This window comes from Rhineura floridana, chromosome 7 (assembly GCF_030035675.1).
Source record: "Rhineura floridana isolate rRhiFlo1 chromosome 7, rRhiFlo1.hap2, whole genome shotgun sequence".
NCBI classification, from domain to species: Eukaryota; Metazoa; Chordata; class Lepidosauria; order Squamata; family Rhineuridae; genus Rhineura; species Rhineura floridana.
The window spans coordinates 94,179,568-94,205,773 of NC_084486.1; the positions used below are offsets into that span (position 1 = coordinate 94,179,568).

General features: G+C 41.9%; 2 protein-coding genes and 1 pseudogene across 4 annotated transcripts in view; 2 read left to right on the top strand and 1 right to left on the bottom strand.

Annotated features, from left to right (window-relative positions):
- The window catches only part of TSPEAR (thrombospondin type laminin G domain and EAR repeats), a 51,843-nt gene that overhangs the window by 21,783 nt on the left and 3,854 nt on the right, over positions 1-26,206 (top strand). For both annotated transcript variants that reach the window (XM_061636556.1, XM_061636557.1), the window contains exons 5-11: positions 4,298-4,454; positions 8,720-8,851; positions 9,346-9,578; positions 13,575-13,761; positions 17,954-18,183; positions 24,255-24,436; positions 24,746-24,847. In XM_061636556.1, coding sequence (XP_061492540.1) covers positions 4,298-4,454; positions 8,720-8,851; positions 9,346-9,578; positions 13,575-13,761; positions 17,954-18,183; positions 24,255-24,436; positions 24,746-24,847 — 1,223 coding nt within the window. The remainder of the gene's footprint in view (positions 1-4,297; positions 4,455-8,719; positions 8,852-9,345; positions 9,579-13,574; positions 13,762-17,953; positions 18,184-24,254; positions 24,437-24,745; positions 24,848-26,206) is intronic.
- Positions 1-26,206, bottom strand: part of LRRC3 (leucine rich repeat containing 3) — a 62,187-nt gene that overhangs the window by 17,500 nt on the left and 18,481 nt on the right. The window contains exon 3 of one of the 2 annotated variants that reach the window (XR_009764050.1): positions 2,890-2,906. The exons of the other annotated variant lie outside the window; for it this stretch is intronic. The gene's annotated coding sequence lies outside the window, so the exon portion shown is untranslated. Of the gene's footprint in view, positions 1-2,889; positions 2,907-26,206 lie in introns of those variants that run through there. 2 annotated transcript variants of the gene reach the window in all.
- LOC133389756 (5S ribosomal RNA) lies at positions 23,752-23,870 on the top strand (annotated as a pseudogene).

The following is a 26,206-nucleotide window of genomic DNA, read 5'->3' on the forward strand; positions in this document are numbered from 1 at the left end:
TCCCCCTCCTTTTCTGTTGCTTCTATTCTTTCTGTAGAGTTTATATCCTTGAATGGTTCTGGATTTCTTGCATTAAGCAGGATGGTTGGACTAAATGGCCTACATAAACCCCTTCAACTCTATGTTCCTTTTGGTTGGTCCCACATATAAAACCTACAGAAAGAACAGAAAACTCAAAAAGAGGCCCAAATCACTGTGAATATGCAAAAAAAAATTTACAAATGTAACAGGAAAAAGTCATAGTGAGTTTTGACACAAGAAATACAAACCAGGTATAATACAAGTCAAACAGTAAGCAGTTTTAAAAAACCATTATTCTTAACAAAATTAAATACCAACTGATCACAGTGTATAGCAACAGATTCAACAAACCTCTAATTTTCTTAGCTGCTCCTGCTACAATATACAAAGGTGTCTTAGAAGGAGCATAATTACTGAATTCTGCTGGCAAATAAGATAGCATTGGGGAAAATAAATTAGAAACTGTAGGAGGAACAAATCCAATCACAGAATCACTGTAGATAGATATACCAGACAATAAAAGTAATATAGTATTAAGGAGGTATGACCACTTTCCTGCACAAAGCTTTGATGGTGACTGTGTGATGGAGGAAGATCAAGGAGGCAGTCAAAAGAGAACACTGGATGATTTCAATTATCCTTACATTGACTGGATAAATATCCATTCAGATCATAACAGAGGCAACATTTCCATATATGTGCAGTTATTGTGTCTCAGAACAGTTTGTTATGGAGTCACAAGAAGTGAAGGGACTTTTGATTTGCTATGAAGTAGTGCCCAGGATCTGGTTAAAGTGATAAGTATTGCTAGCTGTACCAGCTCCAAGGTTTGGTGGGCCCTTGAGCAAGATGTCTTCAGCAGCTCCCACACCTCTTCAGTGCTGTCAACACTGCCCACTGAGACACCGTCTTTCTCTGGGCCTAATCCATACCATCACCCAGACTCTGAGTCCCAGAGGGAAAGGACAATCTGCTTCTCCGTTTTCCTGTTGCTTCTTCATTACTTGGGCAGGTGAACAGGCTGGGACAGCAAAGAGGCAGAACAGTTGGGCCAGGGATTCTGGGGTTGTCAGGGGAGCCCCTGCTGCAGCGCGAGCCTTGGCAGGAGCCCAACTATACTTAGTGATCACCTGTCAGTGATCCTCCTTGTTAGATAGCTTAAGAAAAGTGAGCTCAGATTCTCCAAAATTAGATTTTTGCATCAGATATTGGAGTCTATGTGAAATTCCACAGACAATGGGTGGTATTCAATGCAAGTCCTACACAAAGTAGACTTATTGAAGTTAATTGATATGGCTAATTTAGGTTCATATTGCAATGGGTCTAATCTGAGTAGGATTTCATTGAATACAACCCAATAAATCAAGTTTGTGCACAGGTAAGGCTGGCAAAGTCCCCTGTCTGAAACCCTGGAGAGCTGCTGCCAATCAGTGTAGACGCTACTGAGCTAGATGGACCAATGATCTCACTCACTATAAGGCAGCTTCCTATGTTTAATGGTCATATTCTTTCGTATCCCAAAAATTGTGATTTGTTTCTAAGTACATCTCCATAATAAAATACCTTTGCCCTTATTAATGTTTTGTGATAGAGGTCAGCAATCATCCATTTTCTTTTTAATAATGCTTTCTTGAAAAGTGTTCCAAACAGAATCTATTCAAAATAAAATAGAACAAACAGGAAAGGAAGAAGATATTAACTGAAGTGATTTATACTGATTTCCATCTTGCACTTACAAATGATTCATATTATGGCAAAACAGCCTGAAGCATATATCTCAAACTTAAACAGAGTGAAAAGCCAAACTATTTGCACAGAGGGTGTGGGTCTCTGCTTAGGATGGGTGGCTGAAAAAGATGTATTAGAAGAATGCTAAAACTGGCTCTAAGGGGATAATTGAAAGATGGGGGGTCTGGGAAATTGTTTCTAAGATGCTGAGAGTAAATTTAGAAAGAGACTTCAGTGAAGGAAAGACATAAAAAGGATCCAGTTACATTCCCAGAGGTTTTACAGTGTTTTTCCAGATGAATGGAAGTAATCATTCTAGACCAGGTGTGGGGAATTTTTGGCCCTCCAGATATTGCTAAACTATAACTTCCATCAACTGCAGCAATCATGGCCAACGGCCAGGGATGATGGGAGCTGTAATTCAGCAACATCTGAAGGGCCAAAGGTGCGCCACACCTGCTGTAGAGAATTGGATGCTGGACACATAGCACGTAGGGATGCTGTTTTGGAAGTCCAGGAGTCATCTCTTCCTCCCCTTTCTGTTTGAGACTGCACATGCTTAGTTCACAGGATCATCCACAGGTGGCTGGTGCCCCTTGGGTCTGGCAGGACAAAAGGTGGGGAGGCCAACAGTAGGTGGAGCCAGAGCCATTAACAGGCAGAGTCAACTATTCTCCCTGTTGAGTTCTACAAGGGGCAACACTGAGACTAATGAGGAGGAAGTTGACAGCCAGGGCCACCTCCTGGACTAGTTGTATGTAAGAAGGCAGGACAGGTGGGGGTTGGTAAGGCAGTACCCCATTTGCCCAAATGGACCAGCCTCCATTCGCAGCATCTATGTTTCTGGCTGGATCATCTATCTGTACCCTGAGGGTATTATACACCATAGTCTGGTTGAATAGTCATTCCCTTAATTGTCATTCATACTCTCCAGAATGCCAAGGTGCAGGTTTTTCTTCTGGAGTAGGGGGCAACAAGTGCTACCTTCCCACCAAGGCCTTCATGGTTAATATACTCTTTCAGATGCAGCATCTTAATATTATAATATTGCAGAACTATATGTTGTAGACAAAAGTCCAAGAACACATTTTTCTAATGAGGCTAAAGTTGCCATGGCGCACTTCCAGATGATCTGTTCATTCAGCATTTTTTCTGATCTGTTTGCAGGGAGATTAGATAACATTAGTTATTTAATGAGCATTCATTCTGACTTCTTTGTGGGGAGGTTAGATGAAGTTGTATCAACGCAAGTGTTATGCAAACTTTCCAGTACATTTTCCCATCACTTATAGCAATAACTCTGATCTTTGGAAGAAGCATGTTGGTTGTACAAGTCCTTCCAATCAAGCTATAATTGCACAACCTGAATTTGCTAGTATGTGATCAAGTCCTACCCAAAATTTGGAATAGAATAGTTCCCACTTCTTTACTCCTTTCCCCTCCATAAGGAATTGGTAAGATGATAAGCAAGAGGTGATGGGGAGGGGGGAAAGGGAAGGGTGTGTGGATATCTTTCCTACCCACCACCATTTCTTTGTCCCAAATTGCTCTCCCCCACTACTTCTCCTGTTTTGGGTTCTGAAAGTGTGTTTAGAAATTGGGACTCTATGAGAGTGGAGGAGCTATCCGGAGTGGGCTATTTGGAGTGGAGGAAAACATTTGCCACCCTGTTCCCACCACAGCACACACATCTGTCTTTCCTAATCTCCCAGTGCTCCTATTTCCTATGAAATGCAGCAAGCCCAGCAGACTTTTGTTACACACACATATGTTAAGTAATACATAGTTAGGTCCTCAGTTGAAGGGAATATGGAATAGCTACTGTTTCCTTCTGTTTCAGGATATGTTTTTCAGTCAATAGAAGTATCAAAGTGGCAGAGCAAACATTACGGAAGTGAAGTATTTTATAACAAATCAATGTTAATATGGGAGTGTCTTGTTGTTTGGAAAAGGCAAATGCTCCTTAACATCAGTCATTCCCTGAAGGCCCAGAATTCTTGTGTTTGAAACTTTGCTTTGATTCACATCTACATTGTGGTACAATAATTTGACCATACACTGTCAACAAGGTCAGTGTGACAATGTGTTACAGTTTCTCAGTGTTTCCTGACCTTTACCCTGAACACCAATATGGATAGAAAAAATATAGACTAGTCGAGGAATTATTACTTGTTCACCCATCACGTACACATTAGCAAAAAGCTGCACTTATCAGAATAAAGGGAAGCATCATGGGCATATTCTGAGCTGAGAGTCAGCTCTTGGAACCTTTGAGCTCAACCCTGGAATCTTCCGTCTTTGGCAAGATTAGCCCTCAAAGCTATAAACTAATATGGTGTCCTGAAGAGTAGTTTTCTCCCATCACTAAAGAACCACAATTCATTCCCACACATCTGAAATTAGGGGCCTGTGATTTTTCAGGCAGGCTTAAGTCCCAGCACCTCTTTCTTTTTTGTAAAAAAGCAAAGAAATTAAACAACCTATCAACCACAGTCACCAAATAACCCTGACAGATTTGATTCCCTAGTATTTCTTCCTCTCTTTTCAGGGCTTGCTAAGGCAGCTGGTCCTGCTGCCAGGATCTGATGCTACCTCACGGATGTGCACTGGCATGAACTTTAATCTAGCAGTGCTCTCCATCCCCAAAATTCTGCAGGATCTCCCCGTGAAACCAGTGGACAATGAGCTGCTGAAATACCCTTACGGTCAGTAAAATGAACCAATAGCTTTTGAGGTGTTTCAACAACTTGTATGAGAAAACTATAGAGGAGAGCAACTCTGTATCCATTCTGAGTGTTGATAGAAAGCCTGGAAGAACAGATTCAGGCTGATTGACACTGCAGAAAAAGGGTAGCTTTCACTTCATTCATATAACACTATTTTATTTTCCCCTTCCTTCATGAAAATTATGACATTGATTTATTGCAGTTAATGAACCTTTTTTCTCTGCAATCCTTTTAACCAATATACATAACATATTGGAAGCTTCCCAGAAAGCTTTATAGAGCAGCATTCCTATAATATTTCTATTATCAAAAGCAAATATATAGAACAAATAGGCTTTTTGCTTATACTTTGATGAACATCAATACATTTCTGCTCTGCTATGTACCAAAGGGAGGGTGTCACCATAGATAAAGACTTGTGCCTTGTCCCTCCTTGGTGACTTTAGATGTTGACAACACTCAGAGCAAAACCTTTTCTGCAGTTCTTACCATCTATGGGAGAAGGTGCTCAGATACTGTGGCCCTGACTATTTAGGACTGGGGTAGCTGACATGATGTTATCCAGACATTGGTGGACTACAGCTCCCCTTTCCATGTTCAGTGGTCAAGGATGCTGGCTACTCCAGATTTAGGATTATAACTGTCACATCTATCACTTTAAATTTGGGCCAGAAACTGACGGCCAGTGAAATTTTTTGAGCATATAGGTAGCAAAGGCACCACTTTGTAATGTCTGCCTGAAAAGCAATATATAAATGACTTAAACAAACAAGCAAACATTATCCAGAGCAATCATCCTGAAATGTTTCAGACCAAAGATCCACCTTTAGCTTGAACATGCATTTTGTGGCTCATTTTTTAAATTTTACACTATATGTTTGTACAGTGGTAGTCTTGCTGCTATGACTCACCTTAAGTCAGGCCACAACCAACCAGCTGAAGACCAGTGATCTAGAGCTGGGATCAAAAACCTGTGGCCATCTAGATGTTTTTGGACTCCAGCTCTCATCAGCCCTAGTCAATGTCAGGGATGATGGAGTCCAGCAACATCTGGCAGACCACAGGTTCCCCATGTCTGATCTAGAGCCAGCTCATGATAACAACAGTTGCTGCATTCAAAGTTTTCTAACACTCTTCAACAACAGACCTAGGTAAAGCACACTGCATTATCCCAGTCTAAAGACACTCAGGGCATGTATCACAATGGGTAAATCTCTATTTCCTAAAAAAAGGACAGCTGGCAAACCAGAGTAAATTGGTAAAAAAAAAACACCTGACCACAGATGCTACCTAAGCATCAAGTAGAAGAGATGGGTCCAGGTGTACCTCTAGATAGTCTACCTGTTCATTAAAGAAGAGTGTCATCCCATCCAGAGAAGTCCAAGCATCATCCTCTAGAGCAGGAGTGGGTAAGCTTTCTTTGGTCCAAAGGCTACATTCATTTTTGGCAAATTCTGCAGGGGCCATATGCCACTGGTGCATGTGGCCAAAGATGGATGTAGCTACATCCCAGTGGTGCACACATGCTCAGGAAAAGGCACACCGCTCCTGCTCCATAAGGGTCAGCTGAGGAGGCAATTTTGGAGGGGACAGTTTGCCTCCCCTTTTCAGGGCACTCCAGCAGTCTGATTATTTAATTTTTTTCCTTCTGCTGTTGCGAAAACCTGTGGGGTCTTGAGGTGGGCACAAAAATTTGCTTAGAAGGCCATATATAAATCCCAGGCCTGGGGTTAGCTATCTCTGCTCTAGGTCATACCTCCCATCTACAATAGTATCTTATCTTGACTGAGCTTCAGTTTATTTGTCTTCATTCAGCCAATTACTGATAGGGAATCCACTGTCTCATCAGGATTTGAAAAGGACGGATATGTTGTCTGCCTACTGATGACACCGCACTCCAAATCCTCAGTTGAAATCTCCAAGTGGTTTTAGGTAGTTAAATATCTCTGAGGGTCTAAATAGAACTGCAAAACTCCATAGGATAATTCCTAAGAGGGTGAACAACAATTCCACAGTGTAATATCCTAGGAAAGCCAACTGTCAATGCTTAGTTTATGGCATAATAAAATATTAAAACTCAGTGTGCTTCCAGCTGAGTTGTTTATTCTCACAAAATTTGGTTGTCATTCCACACTTTTTATCCCATTACTTTTTTAACCACAGTCCAGTAAGAAATGTGATGTGAAATTGCCCTGGAAAGTGTGGGATAATAACCACTAGCTGGCAATCTCATATAACTGCTGCATGAACGTATCAGAAAGAATGCTTAATAATTAGGCAATGTCAGCATATACTTCCATGCCAGTGTTTTGCAAACTTATCAGCCTGAATGCTCAATAAACAGCCAGTCTGGAAGGTCCACTAGACACAGAGGTTGGTAGGGCTAGGAGTGTGTGTGTGTGTGTATGTGTGTTTGTAGAGTCGTAAAGAATGTATGGAAATCTGAATGGGCACTTCTTCCAAGGCCAGGAACAAGGATGGAAACAAAATAACTCTATGCCTATTATTGCTATGAACTCCAACTACTATATTTCTTGGCATTTCATATTACTTATTAAATCTTGTTATTTTGGAAGTGTTCAGCCATAATGAGCAATACTAGAAAAGTGGAAGGCTAATCTTAAGGCCTGCTTTACATACACCATCGTTCTACATAGACATAGTCTTTACATAAGACAATATCTGCAAACCATCATGTGTGAAGTTGATGTGAGCACTTATTTTGCCATGAGCACATGTAGCAGCTTCTTCACCCTGGTATTTGCAGCAAAATAAAAAGGCCAACTTCATCCATATACATCCCCCCCCCGCAAATGGAGGGTATTTCCACCCAGAAGCTACCTTGGAAAGGATTGTATGCATGCAATGGGAATTGGTGGATGCCTGTGTTAGAAGGTAAATGCTGTCTGGGCACATTTTGAATACAGTAGTGGCACCACTAGTGGCAGCGGAGGGAGGTAGAGGGGTAATAAGGAGACGGAAAGCAGAGTAGGTCTTTTCTCTGAAACAACAATCCACACAGTGCTATTTATAGACAGTGGTCTAACTTTAGTAAAGGTAGTCATGCTTAAACCTGATTGAAATCAGTGGGTTTTGATGATGAGTCACAAGTTGCTGTCCTATTGATTTCAATAGGACACAGATAGCCAATATGGTGTCTTCCAGATGTTGTGGACTACTGTTCCTCTCCCCCTGACCCTTGGCAATGCTGGCTGGGGCTGATGGGAGTCGTAGTTCACAAACTCTGGCTATCCTTGCAATAGGATGTTAGGACAACTAGGTGGATGGGTGTGGTGAGTTGTCATACATCCTTTAAAAGTGTATTGTTATACCATAAGAAAATCTGAAGGAGTGACACTTCAATAGAAACAGTCGTCCACTTTGATTAAGAAAAATATAGTTCTTGTCATCTGAATGTTTTACAGTGATGGATATCACACCAGTTATTACTTACTAAGTTTCAAAAGACCAGCAAAAGCCGGGTACCAGATCCAGGGGATTTGTGTAACTGCAATGGCTATTGATTGCAGTAGCTAAACTCATTGGCTTGGTCCACATATAGCACTAAGCCACGGTTACCCTGTCTAATGATTTAACTATGGCTTGTTTTCTGCTGACAAACCACAATCTGAAGCCATGGTTTGTTCATGGCTAATGAACCTTGATTTGTTTGAACTATGACTTGGTCTTATGTGTGAACCCAGAATCTTTCCTTAATCATGGTTTGTTTGGTCACTCCAACCTAGACACCTACCACACTACCAAAGGAAAAAGCAAGAACAGCTGGAAAATAAACCCATCAAGCCATGGTTTGTTTGACTGTGTATCAGACAACTCATGGTTAACCAGTAGTTTGCTAAACAAACCATAGCTTCAACAAACCATGGCTTAGCTTTATGTGAGAACCAAGGCATTATATTCTCCTGCAGGTATCATACTTGTCAAGCAGCAAATGAAGCAGGAGAAATATACATTTGTAGAACTATATGTGTAGAAGATCTCAAGTTGAGGAAGGAAATGCAGTTCTTTATCAGTTGCTGTCTATCCAGTGCATTTGGAGTTGTTTCAATTGGTTGCTAAAATCCTAGCATAAATTTTGAAATAGCTCTCTTAAAATGTTTATATGTGAAGTGTGAATAATCCAGTGCAGTTACATATTAATTTCTATAATTACATTTCTCATGGTGCCAGAGCAAGTTTTTATTTGCTGCTCATTTGCTTGTGTTTTGTGTTTTATTGTTCAGAAGCAGACATGAAAGTGACGTTGGGGTCACGCCCTCCCTGTACCAAAAGTGAAAGTGGTCAGTTCTGGTTTAATGCTGCTCAGAAAGGACTATATATATGCAATGGGAATGAGTGGATTTCCTTGTTAGAAGGTAAGTGTTTTCTGGGTACTGTTGAGTTATGGCAGTTTGGTACCTGCAATACCACTGGCTTAAGGGAGGTGAAGATGTAGACTAAGGGCAGAGAAGAGGTCTTGTCCCTGAAAGTCTAATTCATATTGTGTACTATTAATTTACAGATGACATATATATATACACACACATTGGTTAAATTGGTTTAAGAGCCATTCCCTTTTCCCAGAGAACTTTGGTAATTGTAGTTCTATAAGGTGGTGGTGGGGGAGTGGAATCTCTAACAGAGCATTCTCAGTTTTATAACAAACTGTAGTTCCCAGTGTTCTCTGACAGTGAAAGCAGTGCACACACTTGTACTGTTGATATCACAGAATTGAACTAAGGGATAACAGGAGCTGTAGTTCAGCAACATCTGGAGGTCCAGAGGTTCCCCACACCTGTTCTACTGGATCATTATGCTTACAGAATTCCCTTTTTAATGACAATTTATTTCCTCTGTTATCACTTCATAGTCAAAGAAAGATTGGACTATCTGGAAGAATATCAGAGTTTAGCTACAAATTCTGAAACCTTGGGCATTGAGGTCTTTGTCATCCCTGAGGTGGGACTGTTTGTAGCTACTGCAAATCGATATACTCCTCCTGGATCAGCTATCTACAAATGGACTGATGAGAAATTTGTGGCTTACCAAAATCTCCCGACCTACCAAGCCCAATCCTGGAAATTCTTCACTATTGGAAAAAAGGTAAATTGTAAATTACTTTTCAGTATTATTTGATACTCTGCTAAATCCCAAAAGTTGGGGTCCAAGGAGCCATGCCTACGCCTGATGTTTTTCCTGAAACATTTTTAGTGCTCTCCCTAGCATAATGGAACTACAATTTCAAAATGTCTACTTTTTTCAAAGGTGCTTCCCAAACAAAATTTGCGACATTTTTTAAAATCATGTAACATAAGGCGGTTTACAAAAATAATAACAATCTAGTCCAAAACAGCATATTCAGTCAGCAACAGCAGAACAGTCCTGGTGATAAATACTTTAATTTTTTTTAAAAACTGGTAAAACAACAATAGGCATTGCCTTTGTTAATGAAAACTCAGCTAGGAACAACACTAGCTATTCTTGAAGGTCACTCCAGAATTTCAGGGGCATTATTGAAAAGGCCCTTTCAACCCCCACTGCTGTTCTAATTCCTCTAGAAGAAGGGATTCAGAGCAGGTTTTGCTATAACACTTCAGTAGACCAGAAATCTCATACCCCAAAAAAGGTTGGTGGCCAAGTGCAAGAGCTTTTCAAAACTGGCTTTTATTTTTATGTTATTACACTGCTGCGTCTGGCTCTACAAATTTGTATGAAATATTGTTTATGTTGTAATTTTATGATTTTATCATAAGGAATTCTGAGACCATTTGAAAAAGTATGGCCTAGAAATGTTCCAAACAAATAAAGGTGGGGTGGGGAGAGCATTGCATATTTCCATATGTTGGTAACTTTTCCTCTTTGGAAGAAAAAAACTGTTGTGCCTAATCTCCAAACTATTTTTTGAAATCTATGAACTGATACTCAGGGATGCAGCATGTTTAGATATCTGCTGTCTTTGTACTCCACAGAATATGAAGCATGCCTTGAATAGCAGGAGAAGGCATAATGTAAGATCACTGACTGTGCATTATCACTGTGCCTCGTTTTAGAGCATTGTGATGGCCTAGTGTTCTCAATGGGCTCTCATGAAGGAAGCCTATCACCAGATGTTGCCATGCTTCTCTGTGAAAATGGAGGATGTTGCCCTAGGCTCACACTATGCCAATAAATATGAGAGATAGCGCTATAACAGGATATGGAGATTAAGACAGGGATAATATGGAAACACAGAAGAGTGTTTTTCTTTTTATCCTTTTCCTTATTTGGAAGAACCTTATGCGGAAGGCATTTTGACAGCAGAAATAATGTAGGACTTCCACTGCTATCTCCAGAGAAGGTCAGACGTCAGAGACAAATATGAAGCCTTTTGTTTATGCTCACTGATCTGTGTATCAGACGTTTTGCGTAACACCATGAGGAGGGATTTGGGGGGGGGATTCAGTTTGGTTCACATTTTAATACCTAATTCTCAGTTCTTGAAATAAGCTGCAAACTGAAGTATAACTGTCATTTGAAATTTGCACTTCTCTGAATTTTGTAATGTAGTTTTCAAAAGAAAATTGTACAAAATTGCATATATTAGAGGACCTTTGCACACACACACACGCACATATATATATGCACACACACACATATATATACATATATCTATTTGTGTGAAATAACATACAAAATGGGTTATTATAGGTAAAATTGCTTGCAAAAATGTGTATATTAGGCAAAATTGTATACAAAATATGTATATTAGGAGAAACGGACACTAAAATGCTGGTGAAGTTTCATGAGGACTTTTACAAAAAAAATTGCAAACTGATGCTGAAATATGCCAGACAGAACTTACAACTGGGAAAATGAGAAAAACCAAAAGTGACAGATTTGTCCATCCCTAACCATGAGTTTGACCAGTGCTATTGGCAGTGTATATACAACGTGTGAAAGGGAGAAACCCTAGGTGGCACACAGTGATACACCTCAGACTTTAGTCAGACTCCATAGCAGTGAAGCAGCCTGCAAAACATATTTTAGCTTAGCAAGGGGTCAGGGTCTTTATATTTCACTCCAGTGGAATCCAAATAATTATGTAAAATATGAAACCTTCCAGAATAGATATAGAACAAAAACAAGTAATTTTCAAGATAATGCTTAGAAAATGCATTTTAATGCTTATTTTATCTGGCATGTTATGGGGGAGGCGATTTTTAGACTCTGATATATATGCAATCACAATACCAGTCTATCCAGAACTGCAAAAAGGTTAAACAAATTAAACGTTTCCTTATTTGCTCATCTTTCATGCAACAGTACGAATGTATATTGAACACAATTTCCAAAGAATCAATGCAGCTTGCAAATGTAACAGATCAACAATTAAAATTAAAAAAGGAAATAAAGCAGGAATAAAAATACATATTTCCAACTCCACAAGATTACCCACAAGTTAGTAATCACTTAGCTTAATTTAGAGGCCTGAATAAGCAGAAATCTTTTGCAATGCTTTCTAAAAATCAGTAGATTTAGATTCATGAGGACATCATTTTTCCTTGGTAGGGAGTTCCAGCGTGGTTGGGTAGGGACCAGTGGAGGCCCCTCATTAAGGACAAGTGGGGCACTGCCCACTCTAAACCTCCAAACTTATAGCCCAGTTCCTTCTCTGATCCTTACATTCATATTCAGTACATTACCTAACCGCCCAGAGAGCTTTGGCTATGAGGCAGTATATAAATGCAATAAATAAATAAATATTCAATACAGAACGTATTTAGAGATACTCTGGACTTGTTTCTGTCCATCTTGTTCTGGCCAATCTGTTATCTCTGAATAGAACAGCCAATCACAATCATTGCTATGGTCCCACCACTGTCTCCAGGGTTAAAATTCTAGTAGGAGAGGATTAGAGAGGGCAGCGGTCCCCTCAGCACCTCCAGGACCCCCATTTTTATTTCATTTCCCATAGAATAAGCTCTAACAACCAATCGGGAGGAGTCCCTCAGAAATGCATTGGAAGTTCTATAGCATAGGGCAGGATTACGAAGAGCCTCCCCAATGCATTTTATTCTGAACCAATCAGATGCACACATTTGAAATCTGCATTGACTCCTCTCTGAGCTTGCGTTGCTATTCCCTCCCTTTTGCAAGCAGCAGGCTAAGGCAGAAGGAAGCACAATTATTTCTCTGCAGCCAGCCAGAGTGGTACGTGGGGGTGGTATGCTGTGGTTCTGATGGGCCTTTTGCTGAATTTTGGAAGGGGAGGGAGACGAGGAGGAGGCCAGTGGTGGCGGGGGGGGGTAGGCCTTGGCTCTGATGGGCCTTTTGCCAACTATTGGAGAGGGTGGAAAGGGAGGAAAAGTAGGATGGCAGTGGTGGGGGGAGGTAAGCCTTGGCCATGGCCCTTGTGGGCCTTTTGCTGACTGTTGGAGGGAGAGGAGGAGGAGGAGAATGGCAGCGGTGGGGGAGTGGTAGGTCCTGGCTCTTGTGGGCCTTTTGCTGACTGTTGGAGAGGGAGGGAAAGGAAGAGGAGGAGGATGACAGTGGCAGGGAGGGTAGGCCCTGGCCTTCATGGGCCTTTTGCTGACTATAGGAGGGGGAGGGGAGGGAACAGCAGGACCAAAATGGATCGTTCTGTGTGTGATTAATGTTTTGCATCTAACCAGATGTAGCTTGAAAGAAAAGAGTGGCCACTGTGTTGGCTGTCTCTGTGTATGTATACAGGCAGAAGGAGAGAGTTGCTTAAAAGAGTTTGTGGTGTTGTTCATGGCTCAGTGGGGATCTTCCTAGTCCAGTGTTCAAACCATTGCGGTTATACATATATAAATGCTCATTTTGTTTGACTGATAATTTTTTTGTCTTCTATGGACCCCTTCTAAACCAAAGTACGGTGCTTTTCAGTTTCTTTAGATTCTATTTGTAAAACTGCAATGTTTAAGCATCCACAAAATCTTTAAATGCAGGAGGATAGGAAGAAAACCAGAATATAGATTTAGCATTCTTTGTCAGTTTATTGCAAAGCAAATTCATATCGCACTGAGGATGAACCCAATAATGTCTTGATTGGTCTGTGCAAGAAGAGAGTCTGAGCTGTTGTGGCTTCTTGTTTTTCAGATTTTCCTTGCAGTGGCAAATTTTGAACCAAATGAAAGAAGTCAGGAGTTTTCTGTAATTTACAAGTGGAACTACAGGAAAGAAAAATTCACTGTGTACCAGAGAATCACCACATACAGTGCTAGGGACTGGGAAGCATTTGTCATTGATGGAGAGACCTTCCTCGCAGTGGCTAATCACAGAAAAGGTATTGGCATGCCAGTGTGCAGTGACACAAATAAGCATGTGCAAAATCCCTTCCCTTTGTCATTGAACAATCACAACAATTTTGATTAGATCTTTCCTGACATATACTCTGTACCTCTTAAGCTGCATGACCTGCATAAAGTCACCTGGTGTAACTTCTGGCATGGAAATGCAGTGGTAGAAAAATCTTCATTTGATTAAATCTATCTATCTATCTATTGTGTGCCCTGCTTTACTTCACCTCATGGGGGACCTAAAGTGACTGGACTGTCATATACCTGACAGAAAAAAAATAAAATGACAGCCACAGATGAAGGTGAATCCCTTTGAGAGGATCTGGTTTCTAGGCAAGCTTATACTCTGGGGCCTTTCTTCGTTGAAATTAAGAGGTTTATTAAAAATTTGCATGGAGAGGAGAAAGTGGATAGACAGAAGTTTCTATCTCTCATAATGCTAGAACGTGGGATCACCCAATGAAACTAGAGAGCAGATTCAGGACAGACAAGAGAAAATTCTCATTCTCACAGTTTGACTTGTACTAATTCCATAATTAATGCATAGAAGGCAAGTAGCTTAGATGACTTTAAAAGGGGGTTAGACAAATGTGTGTCGAGTGGGCCTGTCAGTGTCCACTAAGCCACTGAATATCAGTTGCTCAGGACTGACAGCACAAGAGGGTTACTGCATGGAGGCATCGGCAGCCACTGCGGGATGGTGAATTAGATGGATCCTTGGTCTAATCCAGCAGGGCTCGTGTTGTTATGATATTCCAATGGCTTCTCCACTAGAAGTAACTTCAACCAAGAGGGACGTTGCAGGGAATTGACATTGCTGCTGCTATTGTTATTCTGATCAACACTCCCATTGACTGGAGGCTTACCTTACAATGTAAATCGCAGTTCCAGAGAGTCAAAACTCCCCTTCCTCATGATTCTGAGGCTGCTCAGCAACTCACATCAAGTATAGTTTCACCCTGTGTCTCCTTTAAATCAGTAGTGGTTGTTGGAGGTTTTGTTTTTTAAAGGTTGTTTTTTTTTAACAGTGGAGCACATTTGCTAAGGAGTGGATGCTGGTTTTCATTTCACAGCAGATTTTTCAAATTTAAATCTGTTGTGTGTGTGTGTTATGTGGTTATACATATTTAGATGCTAGCAACAAACTGATGTTTCCTTTGTGTTTCAGGGCCAAATTATATGTGACATTAAGGGACACACTTTAAAAAATCTTGCTTACACCTGTCCACTCTCTTGTATTTTAGCAAAAGCAGCCATGGGGTCCTCAGTCCCATATGGTGATCCCACTCCAGAACTGGGGTCTTGTGGCTGCTTTTACTAAAGTAATAGAGAGAGCTCAGTTTTAAGCACACTTTTTAAAGCACATGCTTAATGTACTATTAAGTTTGGCCTTCACAGTGTCAGCTCCAAATTTTGGGAGACCCTTGTGCAAGATGCCTTTGGTGCCCCCTTCCTTGCCACTGTCACCATTGCTCATTTGCTTGCCACTGGGCCCAGTCCTCACAACTGCCCAGAGGAAGAGTGTAAGTCAAACAGAGACTGCTGCTCCTTCATGTGGTGCTTGTCTCTGCTAGCACACTTGGAGAGGGCAGGTGAACAGATAGCAACAGCAAAGAGGAAGTCAACATTGGGGCCCCTTGCTAGGGTGTGGGCCTCAGCACGTGCCCAACAAGGCTGGCTCCTGGTGCTGGTGCTGGCTCTGGGCCCTCTGTCCACACAATCATAAAACAAACTGTTGATTATCAAATTCCTATAAGCAAATGGGGTGCTAAACTTTTGTTGAAAACCTGGCTTGTAGTTTCAGATTGCACGCATCTAGGTTCAAATTCTGCAACACTCCTTAAAAACATCAGGATGATTTGTCACTTTGGCCTGGCTCCCACATAATGCTAACCTATCTCAGACAAACCATGAGCCATAAAGCACAGTCTGAAGAGAGCTAAGTCACAAACTCAGGTTCAGACTAGGGGTGTAGTTGTCTCGCGTCCCGGAGGGTCTTAGACCTCTTACTTTTTTGGGAGCCAGGTCCCAATGTCTCCAGCATCCTACAAGCTAATCAGCATGAAAAGGGGTGTGACTATGACTATTATGAAAATACCCTGAGCTTCTGATTTTGCCATTATACTACTGGTTCGGACAACACGTTAAACCAATTATGGCTTGGCTTGGCTTAGCTCAGCAGAACATTTGGGGAGGAGTACAGTGGCCACAGTCTCCTCCCCCAGAGCCAGCACGCTCACATGTTTGCTCTAGGCTTAGCATGACCTGCACAGCAGGCCTTTGAACAGAAGTGGAACCTCTTGAAAGTTTTTTGGGATCCAAAATCATTTGGAGTGCCCATGAAATGGCCATGTGCCGCCACCCAGTGGAGTCTGTTAGCATAATCATCTCTCATGGAAAGAACTATTTTTCTAAAAGTGTTGCATGGGAAGAAAAGTGAATATTTATAGGTTTAGCCTTAATATGAAGTAAGTAGGGATAATATGAAAGTAAATAGTATCGTATTGATCATATTTGTACAAGGTCCCTCCCTTGCTTTTGAAAAAATAAAAATTGTGGGGGAATATGATTAAATCCTACTGCTCAGGTGACCAAAATTCTTTGTTCCTCATTCTTGCAATGCCCCACTCTCTTTCCAGGGCTGCTCGTGCCATTAAATAGACTCAGGCTACTGACAGCAAAGTGTTGCATAATTTATTATTGCTCTATTTTTATTGCCATGGAGGAGGGAGAAGCTCAGGTTCCTCAGGTGCCAAAATAACGTAACTGTCCTAGGGGACTATACACCTTGACTTGGGGGTTTAAGGGATGCCATTTGCTGCTTGGGCAGCATAAAAGGGTTGGCCCTTGCTTTTTCTTATTGCGTACCAGTATGCTTGTGGTCAAAAACATTGTTTGCATATTGAATCAACATTTGCTTTTTTAAAAATCCAGTTTCAAAACTGGCACAAACGCTCAGCCAATTAGCATGGCTATTTGTGTGGTAAAATAAGCACAGATACAGTAAAGGAAAGAACTAGACAAATTCATAAAGACCACAGTATTTGGTCCTTTTACTCTACATTGGCCTGGTTGAGACTTAACACTAAAATATGGTTTAGAGTTACATGTGTGACCCTCCCTCTCGCTTCTCTGGCAGAGTAGCAAAGAAGAGATTGGAAGCTTTCACTCCTACCTTTAAATTTACCAGAGAACCTTATTATGTCAAAACGTGGGGAACCCTGGTTAGTTTCACTCACTTTTAGAATGTGGCCCCTAAAAGTTTTCCACCACAAGGTACTGTTACTCTCAGTCCAAAAAAAAAAAGGTTCCCCACCCTTGGTTTAAATTATGGTTACTGAGTACGTCAGGATCATACACCATAGCTTATTTAAATAAAATGATTGAAACCAGGGTAGGGAACCTGTGGCCCTCTAGATCTCATTGGACAACTCCCATCAGTCCCAGCCAGCATGACCAATGGTCAGGGATGATGGAAGTTGTAGCCCAGCAATATCTGGGAGGCTATAACTTCTCCGTCTCTTTTGTAAAATCACCAGAGTTTCCCCAAATAACAGGTAATAGTGATTAGTCTAAAAGCAGAATTGAAAGTTTCTGCTCTCCTCTTTGCAGCTACACCACAGGGAATGGGGAGCATGTGACCTCCCTAGCTCCATGCACACTTATTTATGTAATGCTATACATTCCATTCCATGCAAAAAGGCCCATTGACTCTTTGGTGAAATCTTCTCATATGAATTGAATTCTTAGCTCCATCTTGGTTCATTATGTGGTCAAAAGCTAGAGAGTATCATTTCCTTTAACTTGTGAAAACGCTCTGATTTGACTGTCCTTGTCAGATTAGAGACGTTTTAAGTTCTATCCTTGATATCTGTAAAATCAACTTCATTCCCATTACCTCAGTACCTTCCACCAGAGAGATGTTGCCTTGAGAGGCAAGCCTTAGCTTTGTGTTCCTGAGGGTGTTTGTTATGAACCAAACCGCAGAACATTTTATTGTTTCACAAGAACTATCATCATTTGATAAAACAATTATTTTTCAGTACCATTTTTAGACTTTGCCTTTTTTTTTTTTGCTTCCTTTTGTTTTTGGTGCTGCCTCCTCCCCCCACCACTGAGCATCTTACCATCTTTGTATGCCATTTCTGTATCTGTCGTTCTTTTTTTATACTTACCTAGGAGATAACCACAATATAGACAGTGTCATATACAGGTGGAATGCCAGGACAGGCCTTTTTGAAACCAGCCAGACCATTCCTACCTCAGGAGCCTACGACTGGGAATTTTTCAGTATTGGGCCATATTCCTTCCTGGTGGTGGCCAACACTTTTAATGGAACATCCACCATGATCGACTCTCGCATCTACATTTGGCTCAGTGGAACCTTCCAGCTCTTCCAGTCAATCTTGGTAAGATACACCAACAGGAAAATCAGCTCAGTTTGTCTGAATGCTTGGACAATGTATTTGGCTCTGAACAAGGTATCTTGCATTCTAGTGTATAGATACTGTACATAGGTATAGGTAGGTGTGTGAGTATGTGTGTTTGGTGGTTAGTATACATAGAACAATAGTTCTGCATGCATGAAGCTGCACTGGATGCTGCTACTCTTGCCAAAATGGTATATATGCAAGGATTTGCCTTATTTATTTATTTATTATAAAAGTATTACTATACCTCCATAGGATAGCAAGGCAAGTGAGGGGTCATGCTTTCTTTCTTTCTTGTGCAGATCAACAGCAGGGCAATAAGCAGCACGGAGTATGCTAATTGGTCACAGGAAATTATACAGCTGATTTTTTTTAAAAAATGTGCAACATTAGAGATTGAGTTCATCCTGGTTTTGCGGGGATGGGATATAATTGACATACAAATAAAAACATGCTTTAATTCAGCGTTTTATGGCCTGGTACCCCCCAAATGTTTTGGACTACAACTCTCATAATACCTGGCCATTGTTCATGCTTGATGCCGCTGATAGGAATTACAGTTGAATTGGAGGGCACCAAGTTGGAAAAAGCTCAGGCCCAGCACCAGTGGGCAGCCAGGTTGGGCCCTGTCCAAGGGCTTCTGCAGCCCAAAGGGTGGGAGAGTGACGCTGCTACTTGGCGATCTGCAGCACTGTTGGGTCGTGGGACTCAGTGACCCAACACTGGCACAGATCGCAAAGGGGGAGCCCCCAGGCACCCCCACCCCCAATGCAGTTGGTATGGGGCTTAAATAAGCCAGCCTGCCCCACCTACCTGTTGCATCAGCACACATGCACCATGCACTGTGCACATGTGTCTGCCATCACAGAAGATGGCAGCAGGGACATCCCTAAGGAATTCACACACCCACTGCCATCTTGGGTGATGGCAGGCATACACGGCATGTATATGCTGATGTGACAGGCTGGGTGGACTTATTTAGGCCCCACACCACCTGTATCTGGCAGGAGTGTTCAGCCTTGTGGCACTGTGGGCCTGGGACACCAGTCATGCCTGGCCCCTGCCTGGGAAAGCTGCTTTCATTGTTTGAAAAGTCAGCAACCTTCGCCTCTTCCAATGTAATGCTTTTCCAGAGCTTGGCCAGGCATCTGCTGGGACCCACAAGCTAGCCCAACAAACTGCTGTTGCCTGAATCAAGTTTGCTGAAGTGTCCTAAAACAAAGAAGCAGGTTGCCTCAGGCATGCAGTAAAGCATCAAGGATTTGGTGTGCTGGGCAGGCATCAGAATTTCCCATGGAAGAGTGAGCTGAGTAGCAGCCTGCCAGCACATCCCAGTCAACCAGGCTGGCTTCCCAGCTGGACCTGGTAGAGTGCATTCTGGTGCCATGGCAACGTAGCAGCTGTTCTGTTCTTGCCATCCTGCAGTGCTCAGCCCGGTGGCCCAAAGAGACAGCCAATTTGGCCTCGTCTTCCCCTTTTTGTGGGACAGGTTAGGTCACTATTCTTCCATGCCACAGCAATGGCAGCACCTGGGCCAGAGGCTCAGGCAGGTAGTAAGCAGCAGCAGTGAAGCAGCTGTGGTAGCTGGCTGAAGATTGCTAGCAGCAATAGTATAAAGTAGCCACTTTGGCTCTGGTGTGGTGGTAGCAGCTGGAAGTGGTGAGGGAGCTCATACGAGGGGCCACTACAATTCCTTGTCTGGAGGCGACAAAAATCTGGAGCTGGCCCTGGGTTTCCTCCATGGAATGATGCTTTTGGAATAATCCTTTATGAAAGAAAGCGCTTGAAAAATGTTTCACTGATATAAAAATGTACATCCACTTTGCAAGCAAGCAAGATGTTTGCATGAGCAGAAGCCTCTAGAATTCAAATACCAATCTGAATGAACTCTGAAGAATCTACAATTTTGACATGATACTCTCCGGCTTCATTTCTTCATTAAGTACATAGGAAGCTTCTCTATACTGACCTGTCGCCCATCTAACTTGGCAGCAGCTCCTCAGGTATTCAGACAGGGAGCCTTTCCCAGCCCTACCTAGAGATGTTAGGGACCTTGGAAAACTGGTAGAAAGTATTATTAAAGCTAGATTAACTAAGCACATAGAAGAACAAGCCTTGCTGAAGCAGAGCCAGCATGGCTTCTGCAAAGGAAAGTCCTGTCTCAGTAACCTATTAGAATTCTTTGAGAGTGTCAACAAGCATATAGATAGAGGTGATCCAGTGGACATAGTGTACTTAGACTTTCAAAAAGCGTTTGACAAGGTACCTCACCAAAGGCTTCTGAGGAAGCTTAGCAGTCATGGAATAAGAGGAGAGGTCCTCTTGTGGATAAGAAATTGGTTAAGAAGCAGAAAGCAGAGAGTAGGAATAAACGGACAGTTCTCCCAATGGAGGGCTGTAGAAAGTGGAGTCCCTCAAGGATCGGTATTGGGACCTGTACTTTTCAACTTGTTCATTAATGACCTAGAATTAGGAGTGAGCAGTGAAGTGGCCAAGTTTGCTGATGACACTAAATTGTTCAGGGTTGTTAAAACAAAAAGGGATTGCGAAGAGCTCCAAAAAGACCTCTCCAAACTGAGTGAATGGGCAGAAAGATGGCAAATGCAATTCAATATAAACAAGTGTAAAATTATGCATATTGGAGCAAAACATCTGAATTTCACATATACGCTCATGGGGTCTGAACTGGCGGTGACCGACCAGGAGAGAGACCTCGGGGTTGTAGTGGACAGCACGATGAAAATGTCGACCCAGTGTGCGGCAGCTGTGAAAAAGGCAAATTCCATGCTAGCAATAATTAGGAAAGGTATTGAAAATAAAACAGCCGATATCATAATGCCGTTGTATAAATCTATGGTGCGGCCGCATTTGGAATACTGTGTACAGTTCTGGTCGCCTCATCTCAAAAAGGATATTATAGAGTTGGAAAAGGTTCAGAAGAGGGCAACCAGAATGATCAAGGGGATGGAGCGACTCCCTTACGAGGAAAGGTTGCAGCATTTGGGGCTTTTTAGTTTAGAGAAAAGGCGGGTCAGAGGAGACATGATAGAAGTGTATAAAATTATGCATGGCATTGAGAAAGTGGATAGAGAAAAGTTCTTCTCCCTCTCTCATAATACTAGAACTCGTGGACATTCAAAGAAGCTGAATGTTGGAAGATTCAGGACAGACAAAAGGAAGTACTTCTTTACTCAGCGCATAGTTAAACTATGGAATTTGCTCCCACAAGATGCAGTAATGGCCACCAGCTTGGATGGCTTTAAAAGAAGATTAGACAAATTCATGGAGGACAGGGTTATCAATGGCTACTAGCCATGATGGCTGTGCTCTGCCACCCTAGTCAGAGGCAGCATGCTTCTGAAAACCAGTTGCCGGAAGCCTCAGGAGGGGAGAGTGTTCTTGCACTCGGGTCCTGCTTGAGGGCTTCCCCCAGGCACCTGGTTGGCCACTGTGAGAACAGGATGCTGGACTAGATGGGCCACTGGCCTGATCCAGCAGGCTCTTCTTATGTTCTTATGTTCTTATGTTCTTACCTTCTGGATGCAAAGCAGTTGCTCTGCTACTGAGATAGAGGCCCAAGTGGAGGAAAACATGAGGTCACAACTTGCCTCTTTCAGACAACCCTTAATTCAGTGTAGATGTTCAGCAAAGAAGCCCTATTTGCATGTGAGCTGTGTGACAAAATGGGTGGGTTTGGCATACAGCATCTAACACAGGTCTGGAAATTGTGCTGGTAGTTATGGGTGGGACTGAGATACATTTGGCCTTAATGATGGATTGCTATCAGGATAATGTCCTAGTGCAGGGGAATGTCATGCATGAAACAGCATTAAGAAGTATTTGCAAGACATTTTCCTGGCAATATTTCCAATGGAATCCAGTTGTCAAGGATGCAGAGCAGAATGTGGCTTTGCATTCTTCATAACTGTAAACCCCAAGTGTGTGTGTTTCCAAGTAGAAATCAAGTGAGAGAACATGTTGATTTGCCCAGACCGCTTTTTAAAATTAGGAACCATGTGAGAAACGCCCTTCATGTTGCTACCTACCTAATGCAACAGTCATATGCCAACTATTCAAACATTCTTATAAAGCCTGGCTGCAGGGGAGAAACTTCATTCTGAGTGCAGGAGTGGAGTTTAAAAAGCAACAATTCTTGCATGGGGGTGAGAGTGGAAAGGGACAGCTCGTCCTAATTTTGGTAGGGTTTCCCTTTGTAAAAGGCAAAGTGAGCACTAATAGGGAAAGGCAGGAGGAAGCTCATTAAAAAAAACAAATGAGCAAAAAATGCTTACAAAATGGCTCAGGCATTTGGTGAGTGAGGTGGTGGTGGTTTGAGTTTTCCTTCCTTTTCATGAGTAGAGGACACAGGCACTGTCCAATAAATGTCTGTGACAGGATCGCAGTCAACTTTTACCAGGGATGGCAAATCTGTGGCCCTTCATAGCTATGCTGGTTGGGGCTCCTGGAAACTGAGAGTCCAATATCATCCGCTTCCATGCCCTATACACTCTATTATCAGCCTTTATCAAGAGAGACGAATTGGGTATGCAAGCAGTTATGATTTGTGGTTCAAGCATTGATAAAATCAGATTTCTAAAAAATAGAAGTCCAGCCTGAAGGGAGGATGTCTGGAGCCCTTGCAACCAAAAGATTATGGTTGTGTTATTAACAAAAATCTTACTTATATGTACAAGCCCTTAATGCAGGAGTGGGGAGGTTTTTTCATTCTGAAGGCCACATTTACTCATGGGCAACGTTCTAGGAGCCACATACCAATACAGTAGGGCCCCACTCATACAGTGGGTTACGTTCCAGACCCCCGCTGTAAAGCAAAAACCGCTGTAAAGCGGAACTCATTGAATAGAATGGCACGCGATGCCCGAAAACTGCTGTAAAAGCGGAACAAGCGCTGTATGAGTGGGGCTTTAGTCTAATTGCGTCTAATTGAGACCGCTGTATTAGCAAATTGCTGTAAAGCGAAGCGCCGTAAAGCGGGGCCCTACTGTAATGGGTGTGGTTAGGCAAAGTGGATGAAACAACAGATGTGACTCTTGCCTTTGTACAGCAGGCTACAATCAAGCCATGCACAGTTCAGAGGAATCTCTCCATCCAGGCAAGGAAAAGGCATTATCACAGCTGAACGACACATCCCAGCCAGGCAAAAGCACTCAAGGAGGGGATGGAGCAAGATCAGGGTGGGGTGTGGCCTGGGGAGGCAGAATGGCCTGGAGTAATAGTTCCCAAACATCCCCCCCCCAAATGGACCACTTGAAAATTGCTGATAGTCTTGGCAGATGACTTATTTTTCTGCCAGTTGTAGCAATTGCAATGTGCTGTGTTAGTTGCTGTATGGTTTTTAATTGTATTTTTACAGACACATTACGCCCCCCGAATGATGAAGCTTGTGACCACCAGTGGTCTGCGGACCACAGTTTGGGAACCCTTGGCCTAGAGAGAGTCCCAAGGGTCAGATAGAGGTCTGGAAGGCTGCATTTGGCCCCCAGGCCTGAGGTTGCTCACCCCTGCTTTAATAGAAACTGCTCAGTTGCTTACAGCCATACTACCCTGAACATGCCCGATCTCATCTGATCTTGGAAGCTAAGCAGGGTCAGGCCTAGTTAGTACTTGGATGGGAGACTGCCTGGGAATACCGCGTGCCGTAGGCTTAGAGGAAGGCAATGGTAAACCATCTTTTAATACTTCTTGCCATGAAAACCCTATGAATATATGTGTGTGTGTGTGTGTGTGTGTGTGTGTGTGTGTGTGTGCATATATATATATATATATATATATGTATATAAGATTCATAGGGTCACCATAAGTCATAATCAACTTGAACACATATAACAACCACAACAATGCTCAGTCTCTGTGTGCAAACCAGTGCATATGTTGAATTGCTTCTCTGAGAGGAAGTCAAATGATCTAGATTAGTCTCCTCCATGTCATATAATCTAGGTTAGTCTCCTTTATGTATTGTGTGAAATACATTATTCTACAGTAGCTATTCATGTTCTGGATAGCTTCTTTTTGCCTTCTCTTTTGTCTAGACTTTCGGTGCTGCTGACTGGGAAGTCTTTCAGATTCGAGATAGAGTCTTCCTTGCTGTGGCAAACAGCTATGATAGTACAATTGTTGCCCCAAACAACAGCTTTGCCATCAATTCTTCCATCTATGAACTTAACATCACTGCACAGATGTTTGTCAAGTTCCAGGACATTCTTACCTACAGGTGCCTCCTTTATGTATTGCGCAAAACACCAGGATTGTGTTATTCTGATAAAGGAATGTTCTTGTCTTCAAGAATGATTTGATTCTTTTTTTTAAATTGTAAGAGTACAATATAGAATGTTTTCTTAAATTGATCTTGCTGGTAGAAATGTATAATAGAAAGATGAGAATGCTCACTTTTCTGAAATTGGAATGATTTTGGGAAATGATAAAAATGTTCTGTTCTAAACAGTAAATAGAAAGAGGATGTGTTCACCAGTGATTCTCCTGTTGTTGTAATTTCTTCATGTTTGGTTGGTTTCTGCTGCAGTGCTTTGGACTGGGAGTTCTTTTCAGTTGGAGAAGATAACTTTTTGGTGGTAGCAAATTCATTTGATGGTGTGACCTTCTCTGTAAACAGCATTATTTACAGGTAAGTAGAACTAAACTCCCTCAGTGCTATAGCTTGATTCATAGTTGTATCTTTTCACAGTGAATGAAAATTGAAGACCTCACTAGTACTTTTGTTCAGAAGCAAGGATGTGTCAAGCTTCTATCACCTGTGGTATGTTCTGTTATGATAGTAACCTATACAGGGAGGAAAATTACCTGCCTTCACCCTCTGCTTCTGCCATTGAATGGAAATGACAGAATCATGTTATCATCAGGGTCTGGCTGCAACTGGATTGGAAGGGATCCAATCAGGTGTTTAGCTCTAGTCCAACAATTTCCTTTTCTTGAAACTTCCCAGACAAATGCCTTCTGCTTTCATATCACTGGTGAATCTTCTAACATTCTTAAAAGAGTCACTAAAAACTGATTTGTACATGCATGCTCATCACTTTATAAATGTAGCGTCAACTGGCTTTTGCATTTTTAAATACACCATGACAGACAGAACTTTCTTTTCACCTGCTCTCACAGCTTCAAATGCAATGGAATCTTTTCATACATTCTACTTGGAGTAATAAAGGGGATATACATGTGTGCACCAGCCCTCAGAAAACACCAGATCCAGAAATTATTCCTGCAGAATGCCACTAGATACCTCTGTTGATTAGTTAACGATGACCCTTTAAGTACAATTTCCTTGCCAATTGAGAACCCATGCTATCCCCAACCAAATCCTGCTACCTGTTGCTGGTTTCAGAAGCTTTTCCAGGAGGATGTCAAATCAGCCAATTCTCCCCTCTCTTGTTCCCCGTTAGGCCAAATACTTTATGAAAGTAGAAGACTAGGTTAATCTGGCATGATTTGTTCTCAGTAAAGCCATCTTGACTGTTCATGAGAACTCCTTTTGTTCTAGTCAGTAAACCTTTTGTTGCACTTTTTTGTTTTGTTTTATTGTTTCCTCCACTAGATATTGAAGCCAAGCCAATCTGCTCAAATTCCTGGGTTTTACTTCTTCCCCTTTAAAAAATATAGATATATTTGTTCTCCATTCGTCTGGGATTAGCCAGACCAATCTAGTTTCCTATAACCAAAAAGAAGTACACAGTTGATACACACCCACAGGGAGAAAGGCTATGACTTGCAACATTTTGCTTTGAAGACTGACTTTGTGCACTGTATTGAAACCTTAACTAAAAGACTGGAAGAGAGCAAACCTACAGTTATTTCTATATACTGCCAAGCAATAGCAACCTTCCATTATGGGATTCTAGACTTTATTAGGGAGGTATATGTATGCAGAAGCAGATTCTACACACAGATCCCTGGCCAGATAAGGAACCATGTACCCAGAGAGTACATGCAATTCATTCTCTAATATAATTGTCAGGACCATGCATGC